At 44.1% G+C, this 26,991-nt stretch overlaps 1 protein-coding gene across 4 annotated transcripts in view; it reads right to left on the reverse strand.

The window, feature by feature from the left end:
• Positions 1–26,991, reverse strand: part of TTYH3 (tweety family member 3) — a 75,131-nt gene that overhangs the window by 44,262 nt on the left and 3,878 nt on the right. Inside the window, exons 1-2 of one of the 4 annotated variants that reach the window (XM_074599431.1) lie at positions 3,094–3,711; positions 2,695–2,733 (exon numbers count right to left, since the gene is read on the reverse strand). The exons of the other annotated variants lie outside the window; for them this stretch is intronic. Coding sequence (XP_074455532.1) covers positions 2,695–2,733; positions 3,094–3,285 — 231 coding nt within the window. The 5' untranslated portion in view covers positions 3,286–3,711. Of the gene's footprint in view, positions 1–2,694; positions 2,734–3,093; positions 3,712–26,991 lie in introns of those variants that run through there. 4 annotated transcript variants of the gene reach the window in all.

The following is a 26,991-nucleotide window of genomic DNA, read 5'->3' on the forward strand; positions in this document are numbered from 1 at the left end:
AAGTATCTAATGGAAATCCATGTCCAGTTTGTGCTCAGTTTGCTACCTGAACCCAATCTTCAGAATCAAAAGGGAGGCATTTGGAACAACAAAAAATAGCAACAATTAAAAAGTGGGGCACTGCATTTCCATTGATATTGGCCTCATTCAGCTTTACCAGCATTTATCTACGCAACTAAAGCGGGCAAAATGGCTGTTTACACAGCAAAAACTTAGTGTAGTTCATAATACACACTAAGCCTACTACAAGGTGAGAGAAATAGCACTTTCGATTACATTAGCAAATTACTCGGGACTAGCTGCCCTGATGGCTGACCTCTAGGAGGGGATAAAGAGCAAAATCAAAGGCAAACTGCCCTACATCTTTCAAAAGTCACAGCCCTTTGTGCTACAGCTAGCACTCCATATGACATCTTCCTTAAAATAATTTGTATTTGAAGCCAGCTTTAATGCAGTATGTCAGTCATGTGGAGAGGCCGTGAAGAACTGGAAAGGGGTGATATCCCACAGGGATACCTTCTGTAAGTTGGGAAGGAGGAACACAGACCTCTGACCTGTCTATTGACTGCGGATCTGAAGCGACCTCCTTGCACAAACAATGCAAACATGCCATTTAACTGCCAGGGACAAACAAGTGCAACGCTTCTCACCATAAATTCACTCCAAACTTCCTCGTTGAAGACTACTACAGTCAGGATTTAAAAAAAAAAAACAAACAACAAAAAAACACCGGAAAAAGAAAATGGAGGAAATCTCTTCCTTCAACTTAAAGCTGTACATTTCCCTCTCCCAAAAGAGGCTCATTCATATGCAGGAAACATTTCCATATCGAGTCTTCCTTGGTTTTATTTTGGGGTTTTTTGTGTTGGTGTCGTCCCCCCCCTCTTTTCTTTCTGTAAGGAGGGAAAAAAAAGGTCTGAAAAAATGCCCTCAGGGACAAAGACAATCAATATTCACTATTGAGAACCTTCAAACTCAGGAAAAAAAAAAAATACCATAGAGAGACTAACAGAGGAAGCAGATCAAAAACCTCTCCAAGCCAGCCAAGACCCACCACAGTCACAGCTGGAGCCCGTGTTCCTGCACCACTGACAAGACTGGGAGCGTCATTAACCACTTCTCCGCTCAGCACCGCAGCCTGTGCGAGGGAAGCTACGGAGCTAAGAAAGGCCTCATGCAGGCTCCCCGCCAAACGCCGAGAAGGGATTAGGGCCTCCGGCAGCTACACTGAAGGGAAATACAATTTGAATAGAGATGCTTTCTTTACAGCTTTCCCCATTAAGCAGCGCAGAGCTGAAGATGGCTTTCTCAGCAACCAGAGTAAAATCAGATGCTGCCCCCTCAAGAGCAGCGAGCGTCCTGGCCAGCGGTCACATCTTACCCCCCCACTTCTGCTGCCCGGTTGTCATGCCGATAAAAAAGGGGAGCATACGCTTTTTAAATTCACCTCCTGGATGCCATTCACGAGAACAGGGCAACAGATAACAGTAGATGTGCATATAGATTAAAACCCCTTGCATTTACAAGTCAAATATGGTGCCACAACAGGTATTTACAGAGGGCAGCCCGCTTCGCGCCTTTGGCTCTGTGCAGCTTGTCATAGTTTCTCCATTTCCCCACGGGTCAGGGAAGAGAGGAAACTTTCTCCTTTCAGCAAAGGAAAGCTGTTCAACTCCCTTAGGGCTTGTCTGCCTGCAAAGCTGAAAGTTGCCATGGACTATTGGCCTAAAAAAATTTAAAGTGCTGGGTTTATATCAGCTAGTTAGGGAAAAATACACCTCACTTTGAGCTTCCTTTACCACCAAGTTTTGGGAATACGTAGGACATGGGGCTATTTTGCTCTAACTACCACAGCGAAAAGAAGCAGGCGTTTGCCCCACTGTGTCCTAACAGGATTTTTCATCAGCTGCTCCGCTTTCCCAAGGCAGATGCATCATTTCCACTACAAATCAATACACTTCATAGGTAAACTAAGACACACACAGCCCTCCTTCAGGGATCCTTCTATTCTGCCATGAGATCAGTGCGGGTAGGATTCCTCGAGCTCCTGTGCAGTCATTCATTCATTCATCAATTCTTCTGAATTGCATCTCGAGATCGATTTTTCAGGAAAGTTCCCAGACGTTCTCCCTGCACTGATGTCATGGCTATATTTAAAGAAGGAATCCCACTAAAGTGGTTTATAACGTGCTCTGGCTGGACAGTGTAGACAGAGCTAAATCCTATTAAGCTACTTAAGTTGCTTTCCCCCTCTAAAGTCATCCGTCAAATGCTGGCCCGACACATAGCAGCCAACTATCAAACTAGCTTATCAAGAGTCATGCTTAAAACACCAAACAAAATAAAAAAATTCAATCACACACATGAGGAAGAGAAACTGGGGCAGTGTGCTGCTCCAGTAACCTCCTGGGATCCCAGTGGGTGGAGAAGGCTTGTGATTGCCTTTTCATTACAGTTAGATTGTAACCCACGTGCACACCACTGGACTTTATTAACGATAAAATAAGAATGACTGTTTCTTTACATGTTTGTCTTGACTATTTTGAAAGGACTATATGGAGAATATGTGAATGTAAGACATACTTTTTAAATAGAGAACATGCTAATGGGGGGTGGGTAACTGGGAAAACAGAGCACCCTTCAGCCTTAAGTCAGCACCCCACGGAGAAGGGGGAAAGCAGCATTCATACTCACCTGGTCTCCTCTCCCAGTAACTTGAAAATAGGCAGAGTCCTGAAAGATTAATTCCCATAAATGTTAAATGTCCACATTTAAAACTCCAGTTTTATAGCATTCGCTCCACTAAGTCAACACGTTACTGTTACAAGATTTCAGAGACAAACCTCAGTTTCACAGATTCCATGAAATAATAGAAAACAATCGGCTGGAAGAGACCTCTGGAGGTCACTGTAGTGCACCCAGCTGCTAAAAGTAGGGCTAATTTAATAGATGGGGTTGCCCAGAGCCTTGCCCAGGCAAGTTTCGAGCGTCTCTAAGGCTCGAGTTTCCTAAGCTCCCCTCAGCCCCTGCTCCAGCACTACAAAGAAAAGCGTTCATAAATGATTGCACCCAAGTGCCATTTCCCATTGCAACCTGAGGTTGTTGTCGCTTGTCCTTTTGCTGGGCACCTCTGAGCAGAGCCTGGTGCTGTCTTCTCCACGTCCCCCCTCCAGGTATGCAAGGGCTGCTCACGGATCTGTCCTTTTGTCTTCTCCTCTCCAGGCTGAAGGGTCCCAAGCCTCCCAGGTCGGGTTCTAACCATCTCAGTGGCCTTCCTCTAACCATGCTCCCCCCTGCACTGGGGGCCCCAAATCATTATGCAGTTATACAGCATTTATGCTGGCACACATAACTGGAGGAGAGCCCATGCGCGCAAAATGGCTGATGACCCCATTTTAGGGCTATTTTCAGCTTGCTTAGAGGGCTAGGCAAAGCACCAGCCTTCAGAGCTCAGGTTTGCCTCCAGCTGCATGACTTACCCTACCTGACACAGTCACGAAGCACCAAAAGGTGACAGATCTGCCCCCACGCCGAACAGCACGGACGGTCGCTCTGTGGGCGCGAGGCATACAGCAAGTAGCATTTGAGCGAGAGACTCAACAGCATGGATGTTATTCCTCAAAACAACAAAATGAGACAGCTGAGGGGGGAGGAAAGGAGAGGTAGGGAAGGAAAAAAAAGCAGCAATAGAGAAGTTACACGCTTCAGACTGAAAACAAGGCACCTCGGGAGTTATTCGGAACCCAACTGCATGGATGCTCGTGCATCCCATTGGCTGCCGCCTTCCAGAGCTGCACAGCAACGAGCCCGGGAGGTGGGAGGCTGCCAGCACGCATGAGAGCTCCCTGCTCAACCCCTCCTCCGCATCCCCACAGCCCAGCCTGACAAGCACCGACACTGCTCCAGCTCATCGCAATATCGATCGCTCTTCCCCCACCAGAGGTCAATCAGAGAGAGACAATCAAAGCAGGCAGGACCTCGGTTAAACGAATGACAGGGTCGATGCAGAGCAGCCACACCAGGTAATTTTAACAAGAGCAGGATAGGACAATCCCATGTTCTGCCTCAGTCCACAGCTCAGCTTTTACTCGGTGAGCGGGAAGACAGTACTGCAGAAACAAGGATGGAGTGGAGGGGAAGGGGTACGATGTGCAGTTGTGCTCGTGTCTGACACAGGTCAGAGAAGTGCTGACACCCAAAAGGTATTAATAGTCCTCAAAAGCAGGACTGCACAGCATTGGTGCTGCTCCTGTAGATGCTTCACTCCGTTAATTTAAGAAAGCAAGGGAGGAAGCTGTCACAACAGAGAAAGCTACCCAGCCTCAGCTTCCCTACAAAAGGGGCTCCAATTGCAGGGTCCCAGACCACACCGACATCTACAAAAGACTATCAGAGCTTCTCGCAGAAGGACAAGCAGGAGAGTACAGAAACTGGCATAATGTGGAAGAATAAGTGATCCAGCTGTTGGGCTCACTACCACCGCAGCCACAAAACAGATCATGAAATGTGCTATGGATGTGGAGGAGGAAAACTAGTTCTAATGCCTGAGCACGACAGCTCACAGCAGGAGAGCTTGTTACAGCTTTCCTCTAGCACAACCACCTAAACCAAAACAACACTGGATGTAAGCAAAAATTAATTTTTAAGACACACACACACAAAAAAATGTTGCATTTGGACAAAGAACTCAAATGCAATGGTCTGCAGGCTGTAGCACAAGAAAAGTCTAGAATTCTTTCTGCCCAGACACAAAATCATTATCTCCCAGAACTACTCAGAGCCAAGCAAAGGTCACTCTGAACTCCTCTGCCCCACTGCCCAGGAGAACCTCGTCTTCTGAGCAGTCCTTACTGATCAGGTGCATCTTTGCAGGCAGCGCCTGGTCACACAGTGCTGAGACTGAGCTTGGAAAAGCAGAACTAAAAGAAGGCAGGCGGCTGAAAACTGAACGGCAAAACTAACAGCCCAACTTCTACCATTTTCCAAAGAAAGCAAGGCAAAGACCTCTGTTGCATTCCTGACTTGGCCACTGAACACAAAACCAAAGACCATGGCAAGGTCTTAGGGCAGTCAACAGACAAAGATTGTGACAAGTTAATGTTGGCTACTATTGAGGCCCGTACAAGATCCCAGGTAAGTTACAAGCATGTGGCAGGGGAAGATGACAATTTTGGGACAGGGAGAAGGTATTTTAGAACATATGCACATACGGCTTCTCTAGTTTTTTTTCCAGTGGTCCAGCTGCTACAAACCTCAGGAGTCCATCACATACAACGCTGTCACCTTCACCTCTTCCCTGGCAAAGAAAAGTGTGTTAGAGGGTGGAAAAGCACTGGCATCTCTCCCTTTTGCCATTGCACAACTGTAATTACAGCAATTGTTTATGCAGCCTATAACAGCTACCTGCTTACCACTATTCATAAACCAAAAGTCAAACCACTGCAGAAAAAACTGGTTTATGTCACAGCCTCCCCTGAACTGCCAGCCCCTCATCTGATCAAACCGCACAGAGGCAGATGAGAAGCACTAGCATGAAGTCAAATAGATAAGCTTGGCTCCTGACGACGAAACTCTGCACTGAAATGAGAGGCCCTGAAGAAATCCGTGCTGCCAGCTCTGCTGGGGATAGAGCAAAGAGCAGATTTAATATCTTAGAGACAAAACCCACAGACTCCCCACACGCGCACATACACATGCCCATTTCTGCTACGGTTGTCTCAAACAGAGAAAAATCTCTGAGAAATACAGCACTTTCCCCATACACTTTCTTGTCAGAGAAGTGGTAGATCCTGCCAGCATATCCAGTACGAAAACATTTTTAAAGTTTTTAGGGACTAAGAGGACCAATTCATTTGAAAGTCTGTCCCATCTTTCGTTAGTTCCCTTGAGTCGTGTACAGCAAAACTAGTTGCGGAGACATTTGACAAGCAGACAGTTAACGATTAGATTTCTTCATTATTCGGCAGCAGCCAAAAAGGTTGGTAAACATTTAAATGGGCATAGTTCTCAAGCTTATAAATTACTGTTATTTCTGCATCAACTTGCTTTTACTTCAACAACAACAACAAAAAGAGGTAAAATCATAGTTTTAACAAGTGAGATGTCCCCAGTATTGACAAAGTACTACTTTCCCCATTAACAGCTGCCACTATATATGAATGTGTCAGAGAGAGTTTTTTTTTCTTTGTCTTCTCCAGCATCGCCACTGAGTGTTAAGCAACAGAAGAAAAACACCACCACCACCACAAAAAGGTTGCGACAATTCAGGCTGGCTCTCAATGGGCTCAAGCAATTGGTCTCCAAGCTGCAGACAATGCCACGCTTCTACTAAAACAGAGCCAGCAAAAGAGCGGCAGCATAGCTGCTTCTAAAACTTGTTATTTACCCCATCTGCAGGGGGAAAGATATCAAGGTTTTCCTCCATTTTCCTCTCATCTTACAAAAAGGCTATCTCTGTGTCCTCAAGTGAGAGTCTGACTTTGATATCCACTACACAAATATTAAGATGTGTTGTTTGCGTGAGCTACCCAGAGGTCATCATCTACCCAATCTGACCCGCTAGAGCAACAGAGCACAGCGGACACAACTCCACCCTAACGAGCAAGGCTATTTTTGCTGCTGCACTTAAGGATCAAAGCTTTTCCCTAAAAAGCTATGATCCCAGGGGCTAAGAACACTTTGGTAACAGCTAAGATGGGAAGAAAACCCTCTGCTTTCAGGATAGTTAAGACTGAAGCAAACACCAAGCTCAGGGTAACAAGCACCATGCAAATTATGTGTTAAACTGGTATCACTGACGGCATAGCAGCAAGAATGCCCTATTAAAACCTGTAACTAAATCAAGGAATTCTAATATTCATAACTGGACTTAAAAGCGCTACCCTCTGAGATACTAGAGAATTTCCCCTCAAAGACTGCTCACCTCATTGACAGTCATGTTGCTTTTCATAATCTCGTCCACAAATTCAATCAAGCTCCAGATAAAATCTAATCAAGTTGGACAAGCTGAATTGCAAGGGCTGTCTTTTCAAGTCCTTTAATGGGAGGTCAGTTCAAAATAAGCCTCTGATGTCCCAGGACTCGAGCAGGCTTATTTCGCGTAGTTCATTGCTGTAGGCACCAAAGAGCATCTTAGCTCCCAAAACTATTTTTAATACCCACTCTAGTGAAGCATTTGATCTCTAGACAAGCTAGGTTTAGTCTTCTGTCCTTTTTGCTCAGATCCTTAGTGATTTCTCCAGGCACAAAAATGGCTCTCCTAGGTAGAGGAAAGACCTGCTGTTCACAAGATCCCATTACTATAATCGTTCTCCAACTGAAATTGTCCCTCTAGAAAACATGACCATCCTAAAGCAAATATAAAAGCACCCACAGATTGCCAGGGCAAAGCATTTACATTTAGGAAGACCTCATCATTCATATTTAAGACATGTTGGTCACTTCAGTCTGTCCTTCAGAGACAACCTTTTTATTTTCTTCTACGCCCTTCAGTTGAAAAGACAACATTTAAGCCATAGCCAAGATCTAGATCCCTTGGTTACTCCCTAGCAAACAGGCATTAGGAAAAATTTACTCCCACTACAATCAAATAAGAGAAGCAGCCCTTTTATATTTATGCACTTCAGACTAAAGCATTCAAAAGTATCAACATACCTATGATCTTTAAAATAAAGCAACTCTTTTGAATATTGACCTGTACGCTGATATTGTAAGAAAGAAAAACTATTTAAGAGGTTCTCGGTTCTAAAGTCAACTTGAAATTTCATCCATGGAGCCCAGGAATAACAGCATGGCATTTCAATACCACACATGACCAATGTGACATTGCAAACCAATGTGACTGGGGTTAAAGCACGTCCAGCCATAGCCCATGCGTGGTTATCATCTGACTGACCTCCTGTTCACCAAGCACATAGAAATCTTTATTCAGACTAATAGTTCTGAGGTAGATTCAAGACAACTCTCTCTATGAAAGTGGTGTTGGAGGGGTAGGGGAAGTTTTTTAACCATATTAGTCACAAATTTTACTATAAATAAAATCTTACAAGGAGAATACCACTTTTTCCCGGCACCACACTTCCATAGATAACAAGGCAGCAAATGCTCCCACTAGACAAATTCCTAACATTTCAGAAGTAATTATTTCTAAGCTACTGAACAGATAAACAGAACTAACAAGTCTCCAGCTGGCAAGCCACTCCCCATCTTCCTCTTGTTCAGTGTGTGTAGGCTCAAGTCATTTCCGATTTCGATTCCAGCAGGAAGAGCTATTTCAACCAGAGCACAGAAATAAGATGCCCAGAAGCCCAGACTCACTGGCTCTGCACTGCATTAAAAAAGCACTTGGAAAAATGGCTACTGATTAAAGGAAGGGAGCTGTTATCTCAAACACACCAAACATCTGAAAGGATGTTCCCTCCCAGACACTTCAATGTATGAAGTTCAGTTCCCTTCCTTTTTTTTTTTTGTTAAATAAAGTCTTTATAAAACAAAAGAAACTATTTCTTTGTTTGACTTTATCCAGCCAGCTTCAAAATTAAAATATTCCTACCCTGTCTCCACTCCAGGTTGGCCCCTGGTGAGTATCTCCAATATTTTACATATCAATATTTCTTTCTAGAAACTAAGCTCTAGGGAGAATGAAGAAGTGAAGAAGCTCGAGCATATTTATCAGACTTGACACTTTCTATCGGTATGCAGCACTAGGAAACAATTTCCCTGATAAATGGATGGGCCTGAACTAGTCACACAGCCCTGTATCTTGCTTTCAACCTCATTACTCTTTTAAAGAGGTACAACTCTGCAAAGGCCTTCAAAATGCAGAGAGACTTGCAACAGCGGAACCTGAAGGGAAGCTGAGGACCGTGGCTACATTACAGAGGTACAGCTGAACTCCAGGGGTCTAGCGAAGACAGTCGTTTGTGTTACTGCTTGTCCCACTGTAGTGGCATTCCACCACATTATATCATTACACCATTTAGCATTTAACAGTTGCATTCCACCGCCACCCTGGACGCTCAGTGTCGACACAATACAGTCGTGTGCGATTTCACAGGATATGCCCAAAGCTTCAATGCACTTGGGTGAGGAGGAGATGCACACACACCACCCAATGAGAGCATCAAATCACATAATCCACTGCTGTAGAAGTGAACAATTGATCAACTGCTCATGTAGCAACAAGAACCGCTCAGGACTGTTAAAGTGATGGAGTGCGGTCTTCAGGGCAGAGAGAAACAAAGCAAGAAAGGATGAAAAGTATGGGTTGATGCTAGCACTTTAACAGGAATATTCCCTGCTCAGCTTCAATTCTGCAGGTCAAAGTAACCAGAAATAAAATGCTATTACAGGTTCCTTTCACTAGTGGTACAGGGGTTTGTTCTACCAGCTTTCAGCATTGTTTCCGACTCCAAACCAGAAAGAAGCCATAAAGGGCAGGAAGCAGCTAATGTATAAGCCAAACCTAGAAGTGTGTGGTTTTCCATGACGGTTTAAAAAAAGGCTATGGTTTAGAAAAAACTATCGGTTCACAGGAAGACAGATGTCAGCCAGGAAACTTTTATTTGCCTCCTGAATTCTGCTTATTGATTCAACACACCAAAATATTCCAAAAGGTAGAGTCAAGACAAAGCCTAGTGTGGTGCACAGTTTTCCACCTGACTTTCTTAACGCTGAAGCACAGCTACTCTCTTCCCACCCCATGCTTATGCCAGCGCAGGGTTACAACTCATCCGACAAGAAGAAACAGTGTTTTATGCCCGGATCAGGTGCTCAATGTCGTTCACTGGGCAGCCGTTCAAATACCTCGGCCTCTGGTTAGCCGGACTGCTTCTTTTCACACCAGGGCTAGTTACATTATAACCTGGATCAGACATACCTCTGTGCCGGTGTTGAACCCTGTTTTCAGCCAGGTCAGTTCCCCGATGTAATCACTGAGCAGCTCCAGGGTGCAAAGTGTTCCAGCCGCCTTCCCTGGACCATGGCCTCAGGAGCCACAAACTTCCACTTCAGACAGGTGTGATTAAAGGGTCTGAAGCTGCAAGTTTTATTAGGGATGGGAGAGTCTCATCAGTTTCAGGATTCCCTACGCAGGCCCTCAGGTTTAGGTCCCAGTTACACAAACAAAGGCACAATGTGGAAACCACATTTTTGCACTATTTCTCCACTGAGGTCTTGTCTGAAGAGGCCTTGCACGGACAAGCATTCATGTTCACAGCCCAAATCTAATTTTAAAATCACACTCAGTATGTTAGAATACAGCACTATCAATCCTTTTTCCTCTTGTACAGAAATATTGTCCAACAAGGATTACACATGTATTTATTCCAAGTGAATGCTGGAAGAGAGAGGTCTGAGCACTGCAGCAGCGATACAGCAGTGCCATTCCACAGCAGTTCAGGAGCAAAAAAGTCTTTGATGCCAATAAAAAAAATAATAATCCAGCTTTCCAAGGCTGCAGCTCGGCAACTCGGTGCCAAATTTTGTGCAGAAGAATTCTACAGTGAAGAAAAAGCTAATAAGGAGACTTTGAGCACACAGCTAAAGATAATGCCAGAAAGAGCTCGTTAGAACCTTGCTCCCCCTGAGCTGCACCTCCCTGGAAGCACAGCTTGTGCACTCCTGCACTGCATTCACCACCACCTTCTTTGGAGACTTCTACTAACTTTTATTTACTTTTTGCTTATAGATTCACCAACAAATATTTGAGTACACACTGCCGTAGACTTCTAGGTGGTCTAAGAACTGCCAGCAGCAGCACGTTCCAGCCGTGCTGTCTTCAGCACAGCCGCCTTCCAGAGCATTGGAGCGGAGCAGGCAGTTACCGAACGCAGACATCCAGTTCCACCGCAAGCAGAGGTTACCTGCGCTCGGTGCATTATCGCCTTCTCCTGCATGTTACGCAAGGACAACTTCCAGCGTGCGTTTCAAAATGAGTCATGGCTTGCCCAGCAGAAGCAATTTGGGGATGTTTAAAAAAGATCTGCTGCTCTGTAGAGAAACGGATTCATTCTTCAAACATTCAGATCGCAAATACAAACGACACAGCAAAGTCTGGACTGAGTATAATCATATTTCCTGGGTTTTCAGTGTACAAACAGGCAAACCTAAAGTCAATTTGTTTGCATGGGCTTCTACAATATAAAGGTGGATTTTTTGTTGTTTTTAAACAACTTCAAAACATCTGTCCAACTTGTAAGGAAAGTGACAATAGTTAGTTTTCTCTTGGATCCCTTGAGCATATCTAAGCACCTGCATGTTGCAAAAAAAAAAAACAGTTTTAACAAAAACCAAAAACACACCCACGCAGGACTTGTGAACGCCCTGTTTTTCTGGGTTATTAGAAAGAACAGTCTTTCCAATCACAGCACAAGGGAGGAAACTTTTTGTAACGCTTCACAGTTCCCAGAACAAAGAGTGACCTCTTTGAGCACTAACCCCAGTCTGCGCTGCAGGCTTGGACACCATCAAACCCTTCTGCAATTTACAGATGCAAAAGAGGAAGTGGTGACACTTCAGGCCGCCAAAGCTTTCCTCTTAAGCCTGTGATTGAAAAATGTGCAAGACAGCAGAATTATAAGTCACTCGGTCATAATTTTAGCAGGAAACACTCTGCTCTTATCGGCATTGCTTCAAGCCACCCCTTTTATGCTAATCCCGTAACTTGCGAACACTGAAGCGCCCTTGATAGAGAGAGGGCTATTGTGGAAAAATAAGTCCTTCAACATTTGTTTTCATAGCAGCTACATCTGGAGAAGAAATTACTGCAAAGCATCTACCTCTCAGCAGAGCAGTACTTGGATCAGGTCTTGAGGCAGAAATGCAAACACCATATGCTCTGCTGAAGCTTTAGTGCTCAGAGCTCCATAGATCCATGCCTTGTCAATATGTGCCACCCCAACCCTCTGCGCTGAGCCGTGTGTCTGTCACTTGGACGCAGCCACCGAGTGCGCTTCATTACTTGGGATTGCTGCTCCAAAGCCGGGCCTGGAGTACCAGTGTTAGCTCCGAGATAACCGCAAACAGCTCCCCTGTTGATATTGTCACACCTGATAACCACAGAGAGGCAAGCCATCATCCTGACATGCCTTCGTCTGGCAACGCTGTTCTTTTAGGGCCATTCAATGCATGATTTATATACTGCTACCAATGCAGAGCTGCACTAAATGCCACCTTTTGTCTGGGAAAAAAAGCGATCCCCACAAGCTAAAAGCAAAATTTGTGCCTTTTATAAAGGCACTGGCTGCAAATTGGTTTCCCCAGTTGCGATCAACTTACCCTTTGCAATCTTTCATCTTGTATTTCATTGGGAAATTTAAGCCACTTTAGACACTGGCTGTAGATATGGAGCCTTTCCCCATTTCTCCACCCGCCAAAAGGCTATTCATCCCACCACTGCAGTTCTGCATTTTGAAAGCATCACATCCTCCCACCACCAGACAGCCTCGCTAGTCAGCAGCCCTGCGCCTTTGACCTTGAAAACCTTACGCACGCTGAAGCCTTCCTTCAGACAGCAGCAGCAACGCTACCCACTGAGGGCAAAATTATAAAGAAGTAGAAGGAGGAAGTACCTTTTCTTTCACATCCTAAACTGGCTAATAGTTCCCCCCCTCAGTGTAATCCTGAGCTATGCTTCCCACCAACCCCTTTTTCTTTTCTTCTAGATAGATACACTGTAATTACTGTATATTTCCGTGTCTTCTCAGTGATACCTTTAGATTAACACCCAGTGCTTGAGATGAACCCTTTCTATCCGTGAAGAATCACAACAAGCCAGAAGCACTACAGCTGAAGAGCTTAACAGGTCAAGTCCAAGGTGTTGCACAGTCACCCGATAAACCTCAAGAGAAAGGCTTCTTCACTCAAAACAGCTGCTGTGAACACCACCACCGCCACCCCCCCACCCCACCCCGTCACGGCATCTGCATCTGGCACACGAGTAAGAGCAGCCAGGACTCAACAAGCCGTCATACCAGCACCAGCTGAAGAACCAACCAGGTTGCAGAGCTCCCTGCTCAGCAGGTCCTCACGTGGCCACGCAAGGGCCTTGAACTTCTAACCACAAACCAGGCTCTCTTCCTCCAGCACCTTCAAAACTACAGACTGGCAGAAGAGCGGCAGATTTTGGATTACAGTGTCTTTCAGAAAGAAGACCCAGAAACACAGGCGTTTCACCCTGCTGTCTCATTTTTAACCTCACATCTGGGGATAGAAACACGGCCTCCTGACATTCAAACTGGAAATATGAGGAGGAATCCAGCAAAAGAAGAAGAAATCCAATGGACAACAGCCAGCTGTCTTGTCCACTGACTATTATGTACTCGTGTACTGCAGTGCTTTGAAGCAATGTGGAGTCAGGATAGATTCCTGGCCTGAAAACTCTTGGGAAGGACTATGTAATCCAACCTCCCATACAACACCCAGGCCACGGCCATTTGAGAGCAGAGCAGTGGGCAATGCCTGCTATGAACCATCCTTGTGGTTCCTCTGACCTTTGCCTTGGCAAGCCATCCAACACACACCTTGTGGTGCTTCATAGCAAATTCAGTATGTTTGCAACGTCACCAAGGTTGGCCGCTTCCATTAAACGAAAAAAGAAAAAACACAAAACAAAACAAAAAGCCCCAAACAGAACAAAAAACACAACCAAAACTCAAAAAAAGCATTTACCAGTCCTCCAGGGAGTGCTTACAGAAACTTAAAAATATAAAAAATTAGGCTATTTAAAAACAGCTGTTAGGGCTGCCACCAGATCAGCATTCTGAAGTTAGAGGTTCCCCCAATGCTGAATGCAGAAATACATGGGCTCACCTCTTCTAGCTGTTGTGGTTCCTGAAACACATTTTCATCAGATCCACACCAGGAACTGGTGCTTAGTTACTTATTTGCTATTTGCCAACCATCTCCTGCTTTGTTTATTTTTAATTCAGTGCCTTTCAGTTCACTACCGCGGCTGGATGGACTTTCAGCGAGCTATCTTGACTGGTGAATCACGTTCCTTAGCTTAATAATAACCTTCAGGGTTAATACCTACATTTATCTTCACAGTTTGAAATAGCTCTTCTGAAGCACCAAGTATCTTGTTAGCTGTGCAGACCAGCAATTTGCCTATTTAGAACACAAAGTCAGATTGACCAATTTGTAAGCAGAAGTCCCCCAGGCTGTTTATGAACTCTCCTATAAAAGACGCCACAGAAGGGAGCCAGGTGGATCTTTTTGCATTTGAGTAGTTTTATACATTTTTTTAAGCCAGGTTGCACTAGATTTTCAACTTGCACTCAAAATCTCAAACTTAAGAGCCACCCTTCCCTACACACAATTCTTCTTTTTACTCTTTATAGACAGGTATTTTAAGCCACATCTGTGAACTTATTTTCAGAGAGTATCCTAATCGGGAACAAAGAGAAGCAAAAACTATAAGCTCCAGTATAGGACTCATACTATCTCTTACTGAAGCTTATTCTCTAATCAGGCGAGGCTGGCAGACCTCACTAAGTACAGAACCAGCAGTTTAAAGACATCCATCACGGATTCTCTGAAGGTAGGAAGGAGAGAGCCATGCTCTCCTTAGCTCTATCGCCGCTTTGGTATCACCACTAGTGATCACGATCCCTTGCTACAAACTCAGCTCACTACACCACCACCAAGAAAATCAGTTTGGGCAGCAATACTGCCCAGATCCGCTCTGACAAATCGCATTACATTAGAAGGGAACATTATCTGACTCCCAACCTATACAGAAAACTGGATCTTTGACAAGAGACTTTTCACAGCACTTACAGGCTGGCAGCAGTTGCCTGGAATTCTTCACCCTTTTAGCAGGTGTTAAAGCTTCTGGGAAAGAGCCAAGCAGTAATTTTGACTCACTGAAGCAATCGAACCATTCATTACATCATCCAAACACTCCAAAAAGTGAGAGCAATTCACTAGAAAGAAGTTTTGAGCAGCCCCAAGATAAGATACCCTGAAGCCACAAAACAAATATCTGCAATAACTCTCATGCCTTCGTGTTGCTTTTTATTGAATGAAAGCAAGTGGTGCATGAACTGCGGAACACAGTAGAGCAGGGCATCTGCTCAAACACTCTTACACAGCATTCAGTAACTGTTATCACTTAACTCTATGCAGCATAAAACCCACCACGCGACCTCTGGCAGTAACTGTGTGCAAGTCAAGTAGCTCTCTCTTCTTTATGGGTCTGCAGAAGAACGTCACAAGACACTGTTAGTCTTCACTGCAGAAGGGGCTAAAGAGAGAAGCTTTTGATTTTGCTGGTTCTTCCCATCATCTTTTACAATAAAACAGCCAGCTCAAGTTTTTACTAAAAAGAGAAAGCAAGCTTGAATGTGTATTGAGAAAGCATTTTAATTTAACTCTACAGACAGTACTAGTGGGGAAAAATGCAGTACTTTGTAGCAGACACACTTTACCCTCTCCAGACTGGGGGTAAGGACATTCTTGATGGGGGACTGAAAAGAAGAAAGGCAGGAAGAGAGATGGCTAGAATATGTGGTGCCGTCAGAGTTTTAATCACTTTAGCTGAGACAAGGCAGATTGCTGCACTTGCACCTTGACATCAATAACAGGCTCTCTGTAGGGTTTACCTTGGCTTGCTAACAGCACAGATTCACCTTCTTAGGGCCTTGCCACATTAGTTTAAGGACACACGTCATGCTACACACGTGCCTGTGTGCCCTTCCTCTTCCCCTGTTCTCCTGGTGACACAGCCCTTAGGTGCCACACAGCATGCAAAGCAGGGTGCTGCTCTCTGTACGTATGACACTCAATTTACCCTTCTTTGCTCCATGTTAATGAGGGTATTTACACGAGGGGATACTTCCTTCCTAAATTCTTTGTGCCCTCCATCCTTACTAGGCACCATAATCCTGTTTACGACATGCTGGTTGCTATGGAAGAGATTATATTGTCACTACATTATACCTTCAGGTGGAAAACCTGTAAGTGAAGGAACAAGAGCAGGTTTTTGCATACTTTTAAAGACATGATAGTGCAATCCCCGTGTAATGACTAGGAGCTTTAACAGTAGCTTCCAGAGGCAGAATCTAACCACGAGGCATCAAGTTTTCATTCGATTTTCTCCTAAAACTCAGATGTTTCACTGTCCTGTCACTGGCTCCCACTATTTCTTTTTAGACAGTGCCCTACAGCTGAACAGTACAGTCCCAGCCACTCTCCCGGGACCCTGAAAATTTCTCTGCACCCAAAACACCATCTCCTTAGTCCAAAGATCAGGGTGAAAGAAGTGACAAGATCATATAACCAAGCTCCACAACTCTAACTGCCTTTTTGTTGATTACTGTCTTTTATAGAGCAAGGATTCAGAGATCCGAAGCAAGAGAGACAGACCATCTGACACACTCGGTGAGACGCATGACTAACCCAGCTTGAGCTAGCAGAGCAGGACAGCATACGTGCCTGGAATGCAAAACCCCTCTTGGAAGCCTGTTTACCAGGGGCACAAGGATTGGGGGTTATCTGGGTGCTGCCTGGAAGTTAAATACAGGACAGCTAAGCGTGCAGCATAAATAACCTAAAGACCGCACTCCCTGCAAGCAACTGGGAATCAAACAAGACGCTTTCCTACCTACTGAGACCCCACTCAGCAACACTGGAGGAGCTTTAGATCTTTAAAGCCAGGACTGCACAGGGAGCCAGCGCCCCACGTACAGCACTGATGCTCACACGCAGCAGCTAGCACCATTCGCCCAACTGATGGCATGTATCTACGCATGCGTGCCTCTGAGGTCTTGCCAGCACAGCTTCAGCCATCAAGACCCTGATCTAGATCAGGAGATACAGAAATATTGCAGTAGAATCCAAAGAGCCCTTGCACAATCCAAACCACAGCTGCACCAAGAACAAGATTCTTATCCCAGTATAGTTAATGTTTTGAGTACAAGAGGAATACATAGCTTGACATTAACATCAGACTGTGCACCATGTAATACTTCTGACTGCAGCATTAGAACAACGCTGCGGTTCTGCTGCACAGGTGTCCTAACAGGAAAAAAAAAAAAAAAAAAAAAATATTCTTGCTGAGGACTACAGCGTAGTTTCCAGAAGCTCTCAGCCCTTTTTATAGTTAGCCTCTGTTCATAGCACATGGGAGAGACCATGCACTGACCAAGGTCCGAGTGTAGCTACACTGAAAATACTCAGGATATCTGCTTTCCCAGGAGACATAATCAGTGATTTGTTGGAAGGCAATAGCATGTCAAAGGCTAGCTGAGGACATCCCCAAGGACGAAAGTCTTGTAGGACTAGTTTTAGTATCAAAGAAGTGGCGGTGTAAGTGTTTGTGAGTAGGAAGTAAAGAACTAAATAGCTGGTGGATCCCATCTGAAGGCGCAGTTGTCAGAAAGAAAACTTGGCATTCACTACATCAGACATCAAGCAGCAAATTCCACTTTGGAAGGGAAAAACATGCCTGGTTTGCACCCAAACTTCAATGAGCATTTGAGGCCTATCCTTGAAACTGGTTCTTTTTTAGGAACCTTAGATTTCATTTATTGCATCAAGTCATCAAGATCACTCTTACGGAAGCCAGCACAAGCAAACCAAACCTAATAATTAAGTTGGTGCTGAAAGTCCTGCCCATCGGTTATACCTGCAGAACTACATTTCACCTGTTGGATATGCCACTGCTGTGGTAAAAGGGGCACATCTCCCCCCAGGCTAAAGCGTAGCTGACATCATCAGAAGACAATTCAGATCTACCCACCAAACAAACTTGGATCTGCAGTCCTCTTCAGCACTGGGAACACATCAAGAGATGGGTCAGTCACGGACAGAAGAAGCAATAGCTAGCAACTAGCTATTAAATGAATTTAGAAGAGGTAATACGATGAGCAGCAGTCTCTCAGAGCAACTTTATCTTGAAAACAAAATTAACAGCGATGAAATACTATAGCAGCCAACTGAATTTTAATAGCTGCAGCAAAATCCACACAAACATCAAAAAGGTTGAAAGGGCACGGGAGCAAGACATACATGTGACCCAGCATGCAGTTGCTTTGGTAAGTATTTCAGACTTAAGATAGGACTGCACAGACAAGAAGAATTAACATGCCAAATGGGGATTAGGGTAACAAGATCCCCATACCTTCTCAGCATCTTCTGCTGGGAGCAGAGGCAAGTTCACAGCTTGTCCTTTCCTCCTTCTCCCATAATCTCCACATCGCCCAAGGCGAAAGCTAAGCTGCACTAATAAAAACAGCACAGCTAGCGTAAACTGTCCAACCTTGTTATTTACACCTCAGCAGAACGCTCCCAGCATCTACTATCACTCACACAGCTTCTCCAAGAGCCGCCTGCTAACGCACAGGCATTGGAAGCGCATCCCAGAGTACCGCTTGTCCACTTGGAGAATTCTGTCAACAGCACTGGGCATATTTTATATTCATCACCTTCAGTTTACCCTTTAATATTAAAGCATTTAAAATGCTTTTGAAGAGCTTGTGTTTGAAGAGCTTTTAACTTGCAACAGGTCAAGCTGAAAAAGCTCGAAAAACAACCACTGCAGTGATCAAGAGGTTCACTGTTAGAGCACTCAACCTGCCCCAGAACAAGGTCCCTGAGGCCAGCCAAGAGCGTTACCAGCATCTTTACCTGGCTGTACTTATGAGAACGAAAGGCTATTTTAACCTTGTCAATTTGTCGCTCCCACTAATTTGTCTACTCACATTGATGCGACATCTGTTGTCTAACCTGTAAAAATTTTGGATATATATACCTATATAACGAATGGCCAGTGATCCAGTGTATTTGACCTCAGAGACCAGGGATGAAACCCTGTCCTACCCAAGCTCTATGCACTTCTCAGTCTCGTAAGCCAAGAATAACTCAGACTGTGTGGGCAGAAGACGATAAGGACAAACAGAAGACATCGGTCACATTCTGAAATACTAAAAGGCACACAGGAAGTGTTGTACAGTGCTTTTAAAATAGCACTCTCATCCGAAGTAAAGACTTCTGTTTAGCTACAGAAGTGTCAAGCAAATCATTCCATCCTCACTGGATGTGCTATCTGTGCTTTCCACTAAATCCAGACAGAAAAAGACCCAAAACACAGCTGATCCATTTTTTCCTGCCACCTACTACAACTGAAACGGTTTCCCTCTTAAGGGAGCATGAACATTAATACTTGCGATTGACTAGAAGTACCTCTAACCTAGTCTTGGGCAATAGCCCCCATTTACTCAAGTCCAAGGCTTTCAGTCTAACCTTACTCAAGTTCAAATCCTAAGAAAAAGAAAAGCAAACCTATCTTTTTAAGGATACCTATCTAAGCTCAGCTAGCTCCGTCCCTAGCCTTTTCCTAGGTCTGTGACTTTCGGTATTGCTTACACTTGACAGTCTGTCAGTCCAAAGCTAAACGGAGATCATGTTTTCAGGGTCTACCATTGCATTCGCAGTGATCCTAGCTACAAGTAGAGTTGCAGTAGTGTAGAAATAACAAGTTCTTCCCTGAAGTCCTTTTAGCCTTCCCTCTACTTCTCCTTCTGAAAAGAAAAAAAAAAAGGCAAAAAAAAAGCACAAGTACTTCAAAGATACCAGAAGTAGCACAAACTTCTCTCAGAAGACCCTAGTCATCTGTTGTCAGGGGTCACCAAATTAGTTCTGAAAATTACCTTCCTTCATATTTCAGAAACAAGAAGAGATTACAAAATAATGGAAGTTTACTATTGATTCTTTCCCCCAGAAGACCCCAAAAAAAGGAAGCTGGTACTTTTTTGTTGTAAAACACTCGACCATTCCCTAACTTCCAAACAGCAAAACGGGCACTGTTTGCAAAGCCTGCAAGTACTCCTGTTACACTTTTATTCCAAAAGTACAATTCCCTCAGGTGCTGAAGTTAAGAAAAGGTGTTTGCGTAACTTTTCAATAGATTCTCCTTCTTCTTTTCTCTCCTTGAAAGTTACATTATTACACCTCAAAAGGAAAAAAAAAAAAAAAATTATAAGCATGACAACTCCACCCTTTCCTCCAAGTTCAACCCCACGAGGCAAGATTCAGCCAGAGGTCACCACCGCACACTCTCGGCTACTTCCTCCATTTCTATGCCCTTCCACATTCCTCACCAAAACCCAAACCAAGTCAGAGCTCGCCACAGCGGCATTGGCCAGAAATCCATGATTTCTGCAACTGGTGCAGCACAGCTTATTACAGCTGCAAATGTTCCTAGGGTCTGATAATTATAAGCCCATGGCTGGGTGTCTAATTAAAGGAGGAATGAATTAATGAGTTTTACCAAAGGCTTTTGAGTCACCATTATAATTCTCACCCTTAATCGGCAGCAGGACACTCAAAGGACAGCGTGAGCAAGATGAAGAGCAGGGAGGGGGGATAAACCACCCCCAGCTGATGCTTCCCCCATCACGTTCTTCTCCAACATGTCACTGTCATTCAGATCCCAACAGCCAGATCAAGCCCAGCAGGAAAATGCCTGGGCCCTTTTGGACAGCTGAATACAAAAACGCTTCCTGAAGCGGTCACAAAGCACACACCAGCCTTTGAATGCCGAGGAGCAGGGAGATGCTGGGCGAGAGGCTCTGCCGAGCGCTGACTCCACCGCTTTCATTCATCCCCAGCCCCAGCCCCCACCCAGCGCTGACAATTACAGTTCAGTCTCAGGCTCCCAAGGAGGCAGAAATTGAAAACACGTTTTCATTGAAGCACAGCTTGAATTTCATGAATTCCATTACTCTCGACTTTCTCAGCATTTCCTGGAGTGAATACTGTAAAACAAGAGAGAAAGGGGGCGGGGGGGCCGTATGTGAGGCAGCAATCATATGCTGCCCCTCTGACCATGACAGTCCGAGAAGAGGCTAGAGAGGCCCTGGCAGGGAGGAAACAACATAAAGGGCTATTCCTAAACTGAAACAAATAAGTATATGCTAAACATAAATTTAGGGAGGAAGGAAAGTACCAAACTGCCAGAGGCCTGGGAACAGTAACATCATCCGTTACAACTAGCACTTAAGTAGCAAGGCTACAGGCACAGCCCAGATGAAAAGCATTACAGTGTCAGCCATGCAACAGAGAGCATCTCTTTGGCAGGCGGAAAAAAAGAATCTTAGCTCCTATAGCAAGCCTCAGAATTACCAGTTTACCAGCTACCGGAACCTGAGCACACTGTTAAACTGCAAGAAAGCTGACCCCAAGAAAACGGCATGAAGTACGGTGAGGTCATACTCTGCCCCTCCGCATTATTCAGAAATCTACTATTCAACACTAAAGCAATTATAATCAGAGAAAACAGGTAGTACCAAGCAATGCGCCTTCCCTCCCCCCCCCCCCCCACGTACAGTTGTAACCCAATCAACTTTGGGATCATTCAGGTTTGCTAATTAACACCCTATGGATAGCTTTGATACCGTTACCAATACCCTGAAGGGTTCCCTTCACAGACACCCTCTCCCCTCTCTCCCCCCCAGCTCCCAAGGAGCATTACATCATCTACGGCACTGAGTCCTCCTTGTAACAGACACTATTATGCAAGTGAAGTGCCTCCATTTGGATTTTGGTGTTATTTTGAATTTCAGTGTTGAATAGGCAGCTTGTTTAAATTCTCTGCATGAACGGCAGCATTTTACAGACTCAAAAGGGTGTCCATGCACAGACACCAACACTGGCATAACAACGCGTCCGAATGTGTTATACATTTGTGAAACATCCATTCCCCACATTCCCGTTTCCCCTTGTCCAGGAATAAGTCCAGCATTGTTAGGACTGATTAGCAATATCTTTCATCCCTAATTTCACACTACAAAAGACTTTCATGCATATGCACGTGTAGCACCATTCTGAGGCATATCAGCCAGAAAAAGCATTTAGCACTGACCAAGGAAATCACAATCTGAGGGTGCAGCTCCAGTCTGCATGAGGGTGAAGGGGAGCGTCAGCTCTTTCCCCTGGCTGGTTTCAACGCTGCTCTTGCTATTCACCAAAAAAACCCGCTCATTTGTTAAAATCGTAACTTAAGTCTGGCACACGTTGTATCTGCTGAAGCAAGCAACCTGATAACCATGTGAAAGCCTACATTATTATAAATGTTACCCTCATATCCAAGTGCTTAGAGAAGGGAATCAGTACAAGCATCATGGCTGAGTTACACCGACTGCCGTGTCCATGGATTGCACGCTAAACTACTTTTTTTTTTCCTTTTTAGCAAGAGAATGGCCTTGCAGCCTTAAGCACAGAAATGACTACTTTGCAAGAACATGCACACTTGTGGCTTACCAAACCCTAAAGCTCACAATTATAAGGATCAGACTCAAAAACTACAAGCGGCTCATTACCCAGAAATCTAAAAAAAAAAAAAAAAAAAAAATTTGAAATTAAAGCCTTTGCAGCATGAAAGTGCACTGTGTTTTGCTCTTTCCTAGTCCATCTAATATGAAAAAAATAAAAAAGAAATAGCATCAACATGGCACTGCCCCACAGTGACTATTTGCTAGATACCTGCAGACCCTTTCACCATGCAGCAAAAGTTATTTCTGATTTGGGGATAAACATAATCAATTCCTAGTTTTTCACCACTGCATTACAACCAACAGCCTCAGCCACTCCTTGAAGTGGAGGAAAGGGAAGGATTTCTAACAGTGATGGCTTTTTTCTTTTTTTAGACTGTCTTCTGAGTGCACCCCCAGGACTAAAAATCTTGCATGAACTTGGATCCTCCTTGATTTTAGGTCATCTGTCTTGTTAATCATCATCAGCTAAGACAAAGAGCTAGTAGGATGACATACCCAGAAAGTACAAACAGCCTTGCTGAGAGAGGAGCAGGGTTACCAGGTTTTGTTTTTGTTATTATTATCATCATTAGAGACAACTCTCCAGTATATATCAGTATGACCCTGAGTGTTCTGAGTCTTATCCATGTCTTAAAAGTGAGAATTAAAGTTCAGTACAGAAAGTAATCCTGATATATTCCAAAATTACTCAAGTCTCAAATGAATCTTAGAGCAAATAAATTCCCAGACATCACGTCCCTTCCCCCAGCTATGGGAATTACATTCAGTTGAAAAACAGCCAAGTTCTCCTACCCACTCCAGGGCAATGGGAAATCTCAACGTAACTGGTGGAAAGTTTACTACTAAAAGATAAAGCAGAAAGAAGAGGAGAATTGACAGTCATCAAGAGGTTAGTTGCTGACTCCCCTCCACCTCAAGAATTGAGTGAGCTTACTCAGTGCTTGCTTGCAGCCACCCAAACGTACTCACTTGACATCAAAGAACATAAAAGAATGAAGCACCAGCCATCCCTGCTTAGTCTTCAGCATCCTTACAGGTACAGAACTGTCCCCAGAAAGGAGTCACACAGAGCTGGCCAGGCAAGCTCTGCCACAACACAGTCTTACCACATCAACACAAATAGCATGAACCATCGATTCTGGACTTCACCCTTTCCACCAGTAAGTGTGCTGGTGGGGGAAAAGGGTGGGGGAGAAGAGGTGTAAAATTAGTCTTGCCCTAGAAGAAAAAGGAGAAAGAAAAGAAGAAGAAAAAGGGAAAAAAAATAGAGGGGAAAAAAAAGAAGAGAGAAATGCCAAGGGACTGGAGAGTGCTTGTCCCTCCAACTGTCTGTTCTGAAAACACATATGTCAAGAAACCTGATGTGACGAAGGCCCGCCCATAACTTTTGTCTATCTCACTCTCAATAGACAGATTTTTGTTTACAGGTTCAAAAATAAATCTAATCCCAAAATACAAGTCAGAGATCAAGACGACTTGTGGCACATTTTCTTAATCCACATTCAAAACCTTGGGATTAAGTCAGAGGAAAGCACCTGACTTCCCACCCTTAATCTCCAGAGTCATGCCTAATGGGATATGTTCTTCGGGGTGAGAATTTCTCACTTTCCCTAATAATGAAAAATAAGGAGCACTAAAAATCCACACCAACAACTGCTTGAAACACGGCTTGTTTTATTGGATCAACATTTAAACAAAGGCTTTTTGTTAACCTGAAGAGCGTGGATTTTTCTCTGCTCAAAAAGGCATTAAGAATTGAGGGGAAGACAAAAAAAAGAATAAAAGGGAAGAGATGGTAAGACTGAACTGATTTTGATTAGACCTTTCTCCAGAATGCTAGTGATCAGCCTTTGCAGCTGGACATCAAGATAAACTTCCTAAGTAGCTACATCATTTTGGTGGCAAAGTGAAGGTTTGAGACTCTCATCTGCATTCTCAATTCCTGTTTAGACTCCCTTTTTCCAAAGCAAATGCGAAATTTGGTTTATGAACGTCAGCTCCTCCAAACGGATAAACACTCGTGTGCGTGAAGGTAACTACAACACATAGACAGCGCTCAGAGGAGGCAGATGCATTACACGAGATTTACTTTGTAAGTACTTAAATCCAGACCAGGAGACATAAGCTGTTACACTCGGTAGGAAAAAAAAAAAAAATAAGGATTTTCAAGAGTACAAATGTCTTGGTGCAGCAGCACCAAGGTACCAGTGTCTGTCCGCTACCTGACCAGACTAATGCTTTTAACTCTGGTTCTACTCTTCCAGCTAAGACCAGCGTGATACCTTCAGAACACCACATGCAGCATAGAGGTCTCCTAAGACTGGGAAACTCACCAGTGCTGGCAAAAGCATCTTCTCTGTGCAGTATTAATACTTTTAGGATTCTACCCAGATGAAGCAAGTATGGTTTACATCTTTGCACACTCACTTGCGTCTCCTTCCCTCCTCCCTCCACAACGTGTTTCGCATTTGTCCAAGTCACCTTTTACCCCTCTGTGCGTACTTTGGTCTGCTAAAACCATACGTTCAGAACAGTTACTTTTTTTGACTAGAGGAAGGTAATCTACAGTCAGGGTTTCCAGAAACTGTCAGTTCTCAGGAGACCATCTCAAAACGGAGCAGCACAGCATGGGTCAGCAAAAAAGTAAGGCTGCAGACAGAAAGCTGGCAAAGGTTGACTTTTTTCACCCTGTCTGTATACCATATGCTGCTGCATGACTGGATTTATGGTCAGCAGAAACCACTGCATGTCTACCTTTGGTAAAACCCGGCCATCAAAAATTGTCTTGATTCTACGTTTTTGGTTATTCACTATGCTGCAGATCCCTAGTAAAGGCTCTTCCAGATTAAATACACAACAGAGGAGTCAGACTACAGCACCAATGTGCTGATGAGAGGTATTACTGCATGGTTACTCATGCAACCGAAACTGATGAGTAAAGGGAAGAGGGGATTTACCATCAGTTCTTAAAAACCTAAAAGCAACTTCAGTTTAATTAGAAAACATTGGATTCTACTAACCAGGATCACCTAGCCTTTCTGGAAATGTGAGCAAACTAGTGCTAGAGCAGGATAGCTGATCAGACCTTGGAACTGGTCCATCTATTCTTGAAAGAAACTTTCAGTCTAACTCCTTTAAGAAAGGCACATTACCCTCTGACTTTGAGCCAACTAGACAAGAACACGTCATCCAACTTGACTAATACACATGTTTCCAATTTACAGAAAGGCTCTTGATTTCAGAATTGAAATAAGATGCCAGTACAGTAGAGGAAGTTCTAAAACAATCTCTCTAATCCAAGTTTTTTGGCAGTTTAGGCTCCATCGTGTTTTTCCAGCCAAGATACGCTTCCAAAGATGACATTAGCTGTTTTGTGTAGGGAAACAGCCTCACAGAGCCAGAAAGTACCTGACAGAATTAATTCCTTACTGAACCTTTGCCTAGAGGTTCAAACACACATGCCTTGGATTAGAGTCCGCAAGCCAAGAAGTGGGAAGCATCGTTGGGCTTACACAGCACCTTTCACTGCTGGATCCCCCCTCAACACACATACAGGAGTAGAAGAAGAATGTTACAACACAAAAGCACCGATAGATGTATGACAGGAAACTCCTGGGTGACAACACTAAAGAGCCCACCTCAAAACCAAGGACTAGAGCATACTCCTTATCAATGCTTCCTTTAGCGTGGTTCCGCATCTTAATTGCTGTGAATCAATCATCCAGTCTTTTTTCCAAAGCACATACTGTTGCCATTACACCTACTATCTGTGCATTTGCAGTTCTGACTCTCACAGAAAAAGCAAGAGTGGTGCAAGGAAAGAGTTTCAAAGATGCTAGAGAATTTTGCTTTATTCTAGCCTGATTCACACATAACCCATATGTTTACACAGATTCAGGTCAACATTGCCACTTTCTAACAATCAGGGAAAAGCAGAAATTCAAGTCAAGGTGGTCTGTAGCTTAGCTTTTACAGCCCTCTTTTCTTCTTCACTGTCTCTAGGACACTTCTCAGCACCCAGTGAGACTTAAGAGCTACAATAAAGCATTGTACTTTGACTCTTTTTCTGTCATTACCAAAGACACCCTGTCTCAGGCAGATATCCCATTGCCTGTTGTCGTGAGTATTAAAAAGCTATTCAGCTTTTCTACTTCTTTCCAGCATGTAACCTCCACACTACCTCAAGGCTCTCAACCAACTCTACCCTGAGAAATAAAGCAAAGTCAAAGCCATGCAACTAAGTCAGTCACAAGTAGGAGTACTTACATTACTAAATAGATTAAATTAGTGAGAGCAGCAGTCTCAGGACCATCTTACTGCTCTGATTAACTGAATTGGAAAGTAAGTGGACAGTACTGGTAAGATCATCATCATTTGTTCAGCAGCAAAAGGCACACAGACCAGAACTGGCTTTAGCATCATGCTGTCAGAAGGAACACGAGCTTTGCTCCATTTTTACATTCCCTTCACTCCAGAGTTTGTGACTCACTACACAATGAAAAGGCTTTGCAGAGCACTGCAGTATGACTCAGATGAGAATACAGCCAGAACAAAACTGTTCATATCAAGATATCTTCAACCCCAATGATTCATGGGAGGATGAGGTTTGATTAGAACTGGTCTGATAAGATCCTCTGTGGGGATGACTCTATGGAGCAAGTCCTGCAAGGAGCACATGAAGGCAGCTCTGACAGGACTCACCAGCATGCCAGAACCC

Source organism: Larus michahellis, chromosome 8 (assembly GCF_964199755.1).
Source record: "Larus michahellis chromosome 8, bLarMic1.1, whole genome shotgun sequence".
In the NCBI taxonomy this organism is placed as follows: domain Eukaryota; kingdom Metazoa; phylum Chordata; class Aves; order Charadriiformes; family Laridae; genus Larus; species Larus michahellis.